Below are 12,660 nucleotides of genomic sequence, written 5' to 3' on the forward strand. Positions count from 1 at the left end.
AGGGCCCGCTGGCACAGAGACACAGAAGACAGGGTTGTAAACACCAGTTTATTGTAGAGAGTGTGCCAGCTAGAATAAGCCCAGGAGCAGATAGAAATTTCATGACAGGGCTCCTATCCTGAGTGAGTGTGGGGATGGCGGTTTTACCAGCTGCTTGTCAGACCAACCATTGAGAAACAGCTCTGCAGCCACTCCGACCCAATCACCTAGATCCAGATCAAGTGTGGCTGCTCAAACCAGATCATCCCCACAAGTACATTGAAATGGAACACCTACATTGGTTTATTCATTATTTCAAAATGCCACCTGCAGCTTGTTTGAACCGTTCTCTTGCACGTACTGCAGATAAACTACTGGAAGGCAGAGTTTGTTTTGACTCCAGTTGCTCTTGAAAAATAAATTAAGACAGTTTGTCATCGTGGAAAATCGATCAAATGTATTTGGTTTGGCAAGATGAGAACCAGGTGGTAGCAGCAGCAGGTAATGAATATATAGAGCGAAATTAAAAAAAAGTTTATCTTGAACAATAGACATTCCTTACTCAAAGGAAGGAAAAAAAGTGTATTGCTATTTATAAAAGCTAATGATCATTTTGATTCAATTGAGGACAGGTTGAAGGGACAATTAGACATGAGTGGTCATCTGCATGCAGCGGAGACGCTACTGTGCCTTGGATCTTCTCGTACAATCAATTAAATTACCGTCTCATTACATTCAGGAATGCTCGGTGCGTGCAAATGTGTATTCATCCACTTTGATGTGTCACTTTTAAGTTAATAGGCTGAACTATTATTCCTATAGTCCGTTGGTTTCGTACTCAGCTGGAACCTCAGCGAAGGTTTCTGGTTGTCTGGACAGAGCCTCATATTCTCTGCATACAGTCTCAAAGCGTTGGTGACGGAACTCCACGGCGAACGTGCTGATGAACGTGAGGAAGAACATGACCAGAGCCCACTGGGTGCGTGCTGCATACATATGCAGCTGCAGGTTCATTAGGGTGGTGTCTGCAACAAGTGATGGTTAAGGGTCAAACGTACAACAACATGATATTAAAACTACACTGCAATGAGACGGGTAACCAATGTGCACAGTCTGCCATGCTGTTACAATCTCATTGCACTGCAATAGGTTTTGGGTAGATACCGGGTTTATTGTGGCATTATAAAATGAAATTCAAGGTCTTCCAATGACTTCAAAGACTTCACACAAAACAAATTCAATGTGATCTTTAATTAAAATATCAATCTAAGTATTATTTACATTAGTATATCTATTATTAATCTCATTCTCTACTACTATTTCATTGTCTACTGTCATCTACTATTACTAGTGCTGTGCCCGGTCAAAACACGCCTGTTCGGAATGGGCTGCATTGTAGGGATGAGCGGATAGATTCCAAAGGTATCGATACTACATCTCGTTTTGAAGATGGATTCTAGCGTCAATAGGATCAATACCAAAAAAGGTATTTTCTCTATATATTTCCTCACTTGCACTTGCTTGGTGAACGGGAGATCCTATCCGCACACGTCCACTTGCAACACTGGCAGAAAAGCGATCAGTGAAAGGGATCCGCGGCGCTTCCCTGTTGAACATTTCACCAAACCAATAATGACTTTGTTTTTGACTATTCTGGCCCTAGTATTACTTGGTATCGAATCTAAACCTAATTTTGTGATGTCACCCACCCCTACTGCACCGTTTTTGGAACAGGCTGCACTGTGGACGTAAGTGACTCGGTTGCAGAGCCCAGTAGCCCCGCCTGGCAGCTGCACAGAGCAGCCCGCTGTTCGCTTGTTCATTCAAAGTTGATTAAAATGACACGTGTCGTGTGTCCAAATTGCACCAAAATTCGACACTGCACCTCCTTGGGTCCCCTAGCAATACACCCGCCAAGTGTGAAGTACATCGTATTAACGGTTGTCAAGATAATCGATAGACATACATACATAAGTTCCTTCCTTTATTAGATTGGTAAGTGTCTCTTACCAACCATTTTGGATTAAATGTACATTTCCCTGACATCTATGTTGGAAAAGAGATTATGGAAATGTTTTATTACATTAGTATTTGAATAACAAAACCTGGGGGAATATCAGAGGATTTCAATTATATATTTTTTCTGATGATTCAGCACAAAAGGGGGCGATTTCCAAGGTATTCCGGCACTTCATTTCTGAGGACGAAATTCAAGCACCTCAAGTACCCGGTAAGAATCCTGTAGATGTGAAAACGTTTCCATTCGGCCTACGTTACATAGGGTTTTGATGAATGCTAGAGCCATCGCTCACACCGCAGCGATGAACAGCAAGGATACAGAGCATCAGGCAGGCTGTGATGACGGCAGACAACAGGAGGCGGAGGACGCCGACCATCCGTCCCTCGTTTTTCAGGTTCACCTCCAAGGTGAGAAAGGACTGCACCCAGCAAAACAGCGTGCCCAGCCCAAACGTCAGAGAGGTGCCGATGTTATGGATGTCCTCATCATTGGTTAACTACACGGACAAGAGATCCCAACAGCCTAAGCACATTCAATAGCAGTATTGGTACAGTCTACATCAGGGGTCTTCAACCTCTTTCAGCTCCAGGACCCCTTGGTGGATTGAGAAACAGCAGCAATTTTTGTGTTTCATTTAAAGCCTGGCCTATAATTATATATTTATAACGCCTTATTAACCTATTTATATACTCAGTTATGCTGCTTACAGTTCTTGTGTGTTTTTATTTTATATTTAGATTTTTTTAAATGCCAGACCGTCTTGGAGAGGTGGAGCTGGACGGCTGTGTAACGGTGACCGTCCGGCCCGATGCCGACTGGAAAAACAGGCTTTTTTATTTTCCTTTGTTCCCTGTACTTGAACGAAACACAATAAGACACGTGCACCCAGAAACTGGATTTTCTTTTTGTGTAAATACTTGTCTTGTCAATAAATCCTGCACTTCCAGTCACTCTTGCAGGCCCCTCCCCTACTTCACTCTGCGTGTTCATGCGGATGGCGATTCATGGCCCAGCAGTCTGAACAATAGCGAATGTGAAATTTGAAGGTCGCTATGGACGGCGATGGACTCCGGTCGCCATTTCTGGAAGATCACTTCCATCCAATTGCATAGAGAAATAGCAAAAATATAGGAAATGTACAAAAATGGAGAACGGCGGTGTCACACAAGATGGTTGCAAGACTTCCTGTAGCAGTTTTTCAGCCAACAACTTCTAAGCCACCTTTTAACTCAAAACTGCCGACCGACATTCACAGTAAATGCGAGTCAGCTTCACATTCCCTACAGGATGTGACCCACAGGGCAACGCGGCTTTTTGTCTAAAATATATTGGCGGACCCCTTGCGGTACCTCCCCCGTGCAGGGTCGTGGACCCCCAGTCCACGACCACGACCTCCTCCGGTCACACAGTACGTACCTGGAAGTTTCCCACCAGCGTCATTCCAAAGCACGCCAAGGAGAAAGCCACCGCACTTCCTACGTTCAACCAGGGCCTGCGTACCCAGTGCTTCAACTGAAGGCAGCGGAGGATGCCGATTATGAATCCTGACGTAGAAAGGAAGGAACAATATGAATAAAAAAAAAAAACCTGAAATTCAACAAGGGGGTAATCACTGTTCAAATAATTGGCGTTTGTAGCATGCGTGTGTTTGGGATTTTAACATAGCACTAATAACAATACAGCTAATTTGATGCATCGTATTACAATATTATCTAATATATCGAACCAAATGACCTTACCCACAAAGGCTGCGAGATTCATCACTTGACTGAAGACACAGCTAGCTGGTGGAGTGGTGCCCGCAACGCTGAGGACAGATCATTTTGCATTTCTTACACTAATATTCCAACTGCTAATAATCATAGCCATACTTTTCTTGGTAAAAGTAAATTATACGACTGTACTGTACCTAATATATGGGGGCCGTCTGAGGTCATTTTTCCTGAAGAGTCAAAGCAAGATCAAACAACTGTTGTGAGAATTCCTTGTATATGGACATGGTTGTGGGCCATTTTTTTCCTGACGAGTCAAAGGAAACATCAAGCGTTTGTTGTTACAATGATTTATTTGCAATGCATTGCATCGTTTAACCATTACCTGTATTCGCAGCTCAAAGGCGTTATAGTTTCATGCTCGAGAGCAATGACGTATCTGTAAAACACATTATGGCACAGCATGAAATAATAGGTTTGAAACCCATTACCGCACAATTTTCTTGTGAGATTTGTGGACAGGATGAGCTTGCTTTTCTATTCGGTGCGAAAGCAGACACATCGCAGGCGTTCACGGGCACTGGGCTCCAACCGGTGAAAGTGTGGCTTAAAACCCGAGATTATAAGATTGGCAGCGGTTTGTAATATTCATAATATTCAAATAGTATTTCTGTTATGCGATTGGACCAAATGAGTTTCAAACATTATATATAGTAAATACATAAGTATTTAAAAAAAATAGGGGTGAATAAATAGAAATGTGTGCACACATCAATGAATATAGCCTTAATATGTCACACTTACACCACCCACAGACCAACTGCAGCAAACACAGAGTATAAGATGGGAAGAAGTGCCCAGAGTCTGAGACTCCTCATCTCTCCTGACAGAAAACGAAACTGGAAGTGGAAGTGGAAGGGCTCGACAAGTGTACCTGCGCTGCGGTGTCACCTGGAATACAGAAGGGAATAATAAATCGATTTTCCCGGGAAATAAGACAAATGTTCTCTATTATAGTTTTTGGGGGAATGCACAGCGACAGGATAATCCTAAAACAATCATCGTCGTAAATAATCATAATGATCGGCGTATGGCGCACTCGCGGTGTGCTGCATTTAGCTTCTTCAATAAAACCGCCAGCTAAAACGAAACATTGATACATCAAGTTATTGAATAGTACTAGGACTGTCACATTACCGTTCGGAATAACGTTTGAGATGGTGCACAATCTACCCGGTCCACCTAGCCCGACTCACCGATGGTAGGTTAGGTAGGTTAGGTAGGTAGGTTAGGTAGGTAGTTAGGTAGGTAGGTTAGGTAGTTGGGTAGGTAGGTTAGGTAAGTAGGTAGGTTAGGTAAGTAGGTAGGTTAGGTAGTTGGGTAGGTAGGTTAGGTAAGTAGGTAGGTTAGGTAAGTAGGTAGGTTAGGTAAGTAGGTAGGTTAGGTAGTTACGTAGAGGTCTGCCATTGGGCGACTACCTCAGTCGACATTCTCCTCCCCTTTCCGCTTTCTGCGTGTTGCCGTTTTCAAATTCCCCGTCGCCACGCGAAACAACAGCTCCAGCGCTAAAACGACGCATGAAACGTCACCGACGGCCAAGTTATGTTTGTTTATTTTACTCGTTAAAAATCGTATCGCGTGGTCGACGTACGTCTTTTACTGTCTTGTGTGGCGGTGTTTTGTTTTTTTTTCTCCAAATAAATCCGATTCGGATTCAATGCCCGGGCTCACCCGCCCCCGCGCAAAGAATCCACCAAAACATGTTGCCACCCGGCACAATTTAGCAAGGGCACCGCCGGGGCGGGCGTGGATTTCCGTTCATCTGGACGCAAATCAATACGGATGTCCGGGGTCGACCGGAAACACAATAGAGTCCAGCCGCAGCGCCCTCCCCCCGAGGCCCCGCCCCCTCCGTGAGCTAATGGGGTTTGAGCGTCACCTTCCTCCCGAGGCCACTAGTTCTTCGAGCCATCGCCCCCGCTGGCCGGAGGATGTATTGTATTTTCCTTTTCCAGGTCATAGTTCACAAAATATTATTGTATGAAAATGATATTAGAAATATCATTATGAATAGCTCAGTAGCTCGGTAGATATTAGGTTAGCTATTATGTTCCGTTTACAAACTATTGTGCATAATATCTGGTTGTGCTGCAAAAGACATTTCACTGCATATATGTATGAACGGATGTAAATGTATGTGACAAATAAACCTCTTGAATCATGAATCTTGAAAACATTATCAGCGTCATTGTAATATTTGATAACATAAAATAGCATTAGACTATTGTTACTTAGATGTGTAGGCGTTTGTGGCTTTGCTGCTTTGCTTCGGTGTTTCCCCCAAGCTCTTAAATGAGGCCTTGTAGATCTAATATGAATGAAGATTCAGCTCAACTGGATTGCTTATTACATTTAATCAGAACCAGATTTTGGTGGACCGATAACATGAAAACCGTGAAAGTGACGGAGTCAATTCAACGAAACCGGGAAGCCATGCTCGAACCCCATTAGCTCACAGAACCTGGAACGTTTGCTCAAACCCCATTGGCTCACAGCATTGGGGCCTCAGGAGGGAGGTCATTCACAAACCCCATCGGCTCACATAACTAAGGGGCCTCCTTCTCCTCTCTCCTGCGTCCTGCTGTTGTTGTGTTTCAGACACTTTTTTTTAGCCCAAAACACACCGAGATGAACTCCACTTGAAGGCTAACTCAGTCCTAGATGCAAAGGCATACAAATACTCTGTGTTGTACGCCCAGCATGCTGACAGCAAAAATCATGATAATAATATGATCATTTATTTGTGTCCCCAGTCACCACACCATTTCCCCTCCAAAACAAATGAACTATTAATTACTAATTAACTATTAATTATGAGCTTTAAGTGACATCACAGAGAGGAAGTGATGTCATTTAGGAAGGCATCAGGAGCTTAATGCAGAAGCTTTTAAGTTATGATATTACTAATTACTGATCATTTTATATTATATAATGTTTGATGAGGTCTGTCAAGCATAAGCTATCCACCCCACCTCTGATAGATAAAGAAAACGGATTTAAAAATTTTTTTTGTCTTGTTTATGAAAATCGTATTTATTTATTGCCAATTATTAGCTAATGAGTTTAATTCCACTGTGTGTGGCAATTTTAGAATGAGAAATTTTTGAATTTAAATGTCGCCCCCCCCATCATCATTTTGAGTGTGGTGATAATTGTGTTTATTGGGAAGAGCAGGGAGTAACAACTTTTTGGCGTTAACTGTTAAATGTGATATACGATCCCAAATAGTGTTTTTACTCCAGCTGTCACTTCACACACACACACACACACACACACACACACACACACACACACACACACACACACACACACACACACACACACGCACACATTCTCTCTCTCTTTCTCTCCCCTCTCCCTCACTCACCCCCCCTCTCTCTCACTCCCCCTTTCTCTTGCTAACTTACCCCCCCTCTCACTGACCCCCCCTCTCCTCACTCACTCACTCAATCCCCTCTCTCTCTCTCTCACTCACTCACTCTCCCCCACTCACTCACCCCCCCCTCTCTCACTCACTCTCCCCCACTCACTCACCCCCCTCTCTCTTTCACTCACTCACTCTCAACCATTCACTCCCCCCCTCACTCTCTCACTCAGTCACTCGCTCACTCACTCACTTACTCTCAACCACTCTCTCCCCCCCCCTCTCTCACTCACTCCCTCGCTCACTGCTCCCTCTCTCTCTCCGCACAGAATGCTCTCACCCTTTCTCCTCGCTCACTCACAGCCAGTGAGGCACCTACACACTCATACAATGTCAAATATTTGAAGATAACTTGCTCTGTGCATGTTATCCATGTGTTAAAGTATCCCACTCATATATATATATATATATATATATATATATATATATATATATATACCCACTATCATGGCCCCAGTATGTGTGGCAGAAAGACAAAGACAGTGCGTGTTGCAACGCTGATCGGGATGGCGGCAACAAACGGAGGGAGCAAAAGAGGAGGCGAGAGGAGAGTGCCGAGGGAAAACATGGTGGGCCGGATTCCTCCAGCCCCATCAACTACTGAGATCCATCAGCTTGTAATGTTTACCACGGGTGAGATCTCGCACGGGCGTGGTTAGTTGTATGTGTTCCACACGGAAGGAGCTGAGGGGCCCGGTGATTTTCCACTCAGCACTTCAGCTTCAACTTTGACACGACGAAGCAAAACATGAGCGCTGCCGCCGACGACTGGGGACCAGATGACCTGATCGGTAAATGGTGCTCGGTTAAATATGGCTGTCACCTCCGTCGGGGGGATCATCTCAAAAGATCAAGGATTTGCGTGTACAAGGGCGTGGCGTGCACGGTGTTGGTGCCAGCAGGTTCTTTTGGCCTGCCGTGGTCCGTCTTTGAAGATGTGCTTGAAATTATTCATGCACCACAGCCTGTGACGAGGGTGTGAGGAAAACACTTCCCCGGGCGCGGTCTGTCTTGAGGCTGTATTGGTGTGCGGTGCCCTCGTGCCACATTGTTTTTGTTTGGTTGTTTTAATGCACTCTGATCACATTTTAAATGTTCAACTGATTGTGTTCAATTTGTTCAAAAGCTTGATTGTGATGCTCATCGCCGTGTTTTGGCCATTTAATCAGTTGTTTTCTTGTGCATCCTCAATTATTTGCTGTGCTTATTAAAAGTATTAGCAGGGGTTTAAACAGAAAGACCATTGTCCAACACCAGGTTCCACCCTATGACAGGACAGTTAAGTCTTAATAATATGGAAACGGTGTAAAGTATGTACTGAAAATATTTTCACAAATTCTATTTATTTGGACGAATAAATATTTAATATTTATATCATTTTTGTTTGGAACTTTGCGTGGTACAATTCCACATAAAAGTTCCAAATGAGAGTGATATTTATTTTATTCGTTTACTCTAAACATAAGGTTGATGATACTCTGAATTGATTGCTCAACAAAAAAAAACAACTTGAATGAAAAACATATTTGCTACTTATATATTCTATAATAATGACATTTTGTCTTTGTGAAATGATTAAAGATATTATATATCATATAGTTCATGAATAATTTACTTAATAAGTTTGCATTCTGTCTGTGACGTGGGTGTAACAGGAATGGATGATGTAAATAAGGCTTTGGTTCCTGAGGTGGGAAAATTTGTTTTCTGGAAAGTTGTTATACAATGTTTAATGTATATTAAATGATGAAATGTAAAAAGAGAACATATGTAAAAATGTTTTTATAAAAAATTCCGCAAATAGAAAGCACAAATGGAAGCCATCCCATGCAGTCTGTTGCTCATGTAAAACCTTTACTTGCCACTGGGTGGCGCACTAAAGGCCCTGAACCATCACTGAACCAGACTTAAACCGTCGGTTCTTCTTTTTCTCCTCAGAATTAATTGTATACATTGAGCCCTCCCCTTTTTGTGTACATAAATGTCATTTATTTTTGTTTTGTTGACTTGCACTATTCTGTCAACTTCTGCTGTAACACCTGAATTGCTCCTCATGGATCCATACCATCTTATCTTACTGCATTTACCCATCCACTGCCTGTTGTGAGATCAGTCTCTCTTCCATTTTCCTTTTCTTCTGTTTTCAACAGACATCACATTTTGTTGTGATCTTGTAAAACTCAAAAAGCATGACTTTGAGAAGAGAAGGGGGGGGGGGTTTCTTTGTGATTTCTAAATAAATAGCTATCATCTTAGTCATAACCACCAATAATAGCAGCATGATTTTGACGCACTTTTAAACAGGACAGCTGGTTTGAATAAACATTGACCTTGATGATTTCGCCATAGTTACAAAAATTAAAAGCTACGCAGCAAACCCTTAAAATACAACAAAGCCATTGGGACGTGTGTTAAAGAGTAACAGGAGACATCTTACAAAAGACATGTAAGGACTGCCAAGAGCACCCCTGGGTGTTAACTAGAAAAGTCTGTTAGACCAGGCTTTGTTGTGGAGATAATAGTTGCATTGTCGCCTCCCACTTTCACATCTGGACAATCTGAAGTAGTGATGTGTAAGTGAGAGGATCCTTGTTCCAGCCTTTAATATCATGATAAAGTGTTTCTTCCTGGAACCTGTTTGTCGGTCTGCCTTCATTTTCTTTTGACATTTTCTTGCCAAAGAATCAGGAACCAGAACCATTTTTTTTCCGCCAGGTACATATGCTCATAGGAATTTGTTGTGGTGAGGTTTGGTCTGCACTGCAGACCATTATCATAAAAAATACTAATAAAATAGCTTAACGGTCTGTAAAAAAAACGTAAAGGCATGGGTCAGAGAGGGTCAAGCCCACTGGTGACATCTGCTAATTTTCCTGATGGGCGGGCATCTTGGGTCCTTTCAAACGGCTCTGCAGGTGTCTGTGCACAGGAGGCCACTGGCAGCTGCCCCCCCCCCCCCCCCTGCACCACCCACAGCTGTATCTCTGCAGGGCCAGTACTCATATGCAGTTCACCAGCTCGGGATAAAATACCTAAAATACAACATTCAATTTCATATTGGTTAAATTATGTTATTCCTAATCTTATGAGAGAGAGAGAGATTAATATAAGAAGACTAGATATACTGTGTATGTATATGTATTGAAAGTAAATTATTTTATTATAAACAGCGGTGGAAAGTAATAAAGTACAACTGCTTATGTACTGTACTTAAGTGCATTTTTCAAGTACCTGTATTTACTTTCGTATATTGCGTTTCAAAGACTTTGGAATTTGACTCCACTAACGTTTCACAGCAAATGTCTTCACTCTACAACATTTCCAACTTTAGTTTTATTTTGGGATCTGGATTTATATGTCTACACATCAGGATTTGCTGAGTCTGCGGGGGGAAAAAAAGTACTTTTATACTTTAAGTACAGTTCAAAGCTAGGACTTATCTACTTTTACCGAGGTCGAAAGGTCCAGGGTGGTATGTTCACTTTTTTTTTTTTTTCCATTTTGAGCGTATTTGTACTTCACCTTAAGGAGAGCCATGCAGCCACATTCCCTCAGCTCTCCCTTTGGTAATGCCGTATCAATAAACGTGTTAAGCGGGCCCCAAACGCGCCTCATAAATGTTTTGTTGGGACACGGGACCTTTGAGGGGGAGTCGATCACTTAACATGACAACTCGTGTCCCCGTGTCCCACCGGCGTCCAGCCGCCCCCGTTGGCAAATAACGACAAGGCGAACGACAAAGGGGGGGACAAGGGCCGAGGAGACAAGGAGAAAGGAAGAAAGGGAGAAAAGGAGAACACAGTTAACCACAGATGCCCGGCAATAAACGCGGGGTGGAGCGCGGCCCCCAGCTGAGGGAGCGCGCATTCCTCTTTTGTGTTGTGACGCGCCCGCGCCGGGGACGCGTGTGGCGTGAGCGGGCCGAGCGCCCGCTGCCGTCTTTTACGGCCGTCGCTTGAGGGACACTTCTAACGACCCGCAGAGTGACGCGGGAGCGGCGTGTGCGGGGCCCGGGCCGCGCGGGCTGTATATATACGCGTCCGGATACGAGGAGCGCGGACGGGTCGCCGCGCAGCGATGTTGCCCGAGCCCGCAGGTCCCACGGACGCCGACGCGGACGCGCGGCGGCCGGAGAGGCTCCCGCTGCGCAGGAGGGTCCCCTTCTCCGTCGACGACATCCTGGACCCGTCGAAGTTCACCGGGAACCGGCCCGACGCGGAGGGCTCTGCGGAACGCCGATCGGCCGGGGCCACGGGTGAGCTGCAGCCCGCGCTTTTACCGCGTTCCACGGGCGGCCCGCGGGTCAGATGTGGCCCGCGTCTCAATCCCGACTGGTCCTTTAAACAGAAGTCATGTCATGCGTGTAGTATGTATGAAATCATTTGAAAAAATTGATAGTATGACAAAGTTGATTCGTTATTTGAAGGTTTTTTGAAGAATACGGGTGTGAATTTATTTCATGTTTTTCTTTTTTCTTTTTTCTTACTGACCCTGTTTAATCAGACAGAGCACGCGTCGCCCATGCTTTTATACTTATTTTCACACTATTTATAGCTAAACTTGTCTTGATGATCCTGAGTCGTCAATCGGCTGAATGGAAACGACCGCCAAATAAGTGCATTCCAAAGGCCGAGTAAGAAAGCCAACCGCACATGCCTGTTTTTAGGACCTCCCAGACCCAGTCGGGCGAACCGGCCGAGGGAGAGCGCCCCGTGGCCCGTGAGCCCAGGCGGAGAGGCGGGTGCGTGTCCGGGGAAGTCGTCGCCCCATTCGGGGAAGCGCCGGCGGATCCGCACCGCCTTCACGCCGGACCAGCTCCGGGTCCTGGAGCACAGCTTCCGGAGCCGCCACTACCTGTCGGTGCTGGAGCGGCACGCCATCGCCTCGGCCCTGCGGCTCTCCGAGACGCAGGTGAAGATATGGTTCCAGAACAGACGCACCAAGTGGAAGAGGGAGCGCGGCGGGAAGGGCCCCGCGGAGGGGCCGTGCGCGTTTGGCACGACTCCCCTACTGCATCCAACCGTGTATTCGTCCACGTTACTGAACCCACTCTACTGCCACCAGCGCGCTCCGGTGCAGATATTTGCGCCAGCACATGTTGTGCCTCTTCACCGTTATTAGGCTGAATGAGATGGATGATGACTATTATTTATTGGTCATCATTATTATACCACTAGGCGTATTTATTTACAGAACCAAATGGAGGCATTGCCAAAGGAAATTGAAAATTGAATATTATTTTTCTGTACAAAATCTGTTGATAAATTATTTTTTTTTTTGAATCCTGTGAAAAACGACTGTAATTGAATATTGACTTCAATATTAAATGTATAAAGGCGTTATCTCCTTCCAAAATGGTCTTGATTTCAGTGGAAAAGCGGAGCTGCATTGAAGCCAATGTGGACCAAAAAGGTCTTTATCTAAGATCACACAATTTTTTTCATCTGCTTTATCTGTCTCGGTCT

The 12,660-nt window shown here is 44.4% G+C and overlaps 2 protein-coding genes across 5 annotated transcripts; one reads left to right on the forward strand and one right to left on the reverse strand.

Annotated features, from left to right (window-relative positions):
* Window positions 1-34: 34 nt before the first annotated feature.
* Window positions 35-5,522, reverse strand: tmem150c (transmembrane protein 150C). Of its 4 annotated transcripts, none has more exons than XM_080017898.1 (8): window positions 5,363-5,522; window positions 4,516-4,662; window positions 4,097-4,150; window positions 3,909-3,941; window positions 3,739-3,806; window positions 3,416-3,543; window positions 2,318-2,495; window positions 35-1,004 (listed from the first exon to the last, which is right to left on the reverse strand). In XM_080017898.1, exons 2-8 carry the CDS (start codon window positions 4,587-4,589, stop codon window positions 796-798), a joined length of 744 nt encoding a protein of 247 aa, XP_079874024.1. In that variant the 5' UTR covers window positions 4,590-4,662; window positions 5,363-5,522; the 3' UTR covers window positions 35-795. The 4 variants fall into 4 exon arrangements, with proteins under 4 accessions (XP_079874024.1, XP_079874023.1, XP_079874022.1 ...); XM_080017897.1 differs by lacking the exon at window positions 5,363-5,522 and adding an exon at window positions 5,190-5,323; XM_080017896.1 differs by lacking the exon at window positions 5,363-5,522 and adding an exon at window positions 4,909-5,320.
* A 5,750-nt stretch (window positions 5,523-11,272) lies between these two features.
* pnx (posterior neuron-specific homeobox) lies at window positions 11,273-12,389 on the forward strand (the record flags this gene model as incomplete). Its single annotated transcript, XM_080018357.1, has 2 exons — window positions 11,273-11,450; window positions 11,862-12,389. The coding sequence occupies 2 exons, from the start codon at window positions 11,273-11,275 to the stop codon at window positions 12,314-12,316; spliced, it is 633 nt and encodes a 210-aa protein (XP_079874483.1). The 3' UTR covers window positions 12,317-12,389.
* Between the last annotated feature and the right edge of the window lie 271 nt (window positions 12,390-12,660).

Source organism: Zeus faber, assembly GCF_960531495.2.
Source record: "Zeus faber genome assembly, chromosome: 17".
In the NCBI taxonomy this organism is placed as follows: domain Eukaryota; kingdom Metazoa; phylum Chordata; class Actinopteri; order Zeiformes; family Zeidae; genus Zeus; species Zeus faber.

Excerpts from the sequence above, each read along its gene's own strand:
- tmem150c (XM_080017895.1), bottom strand. The coding sequence starts at position 5,290 with ATGCGTCGTTTTAGCGCTGGAGCTGTTGTTTCGCGTGGCGACGGGGAA. Across the intron at positions 3,544-3,738 it reads GAATCTCGCAGCCTTTGTGG|GATTCATAATCGGCATCCTC; the intron begins GTAAGGTCATTT and ends TTTCTACGTCAG. Across the intron at positions 1,005-2,317 it reads CACAGCCTGCCTGATGCTCT|ACACCACCCTAATGAACCTG; the intron begins GTATCCTTGCTG and ends CACTTGTTGCAG.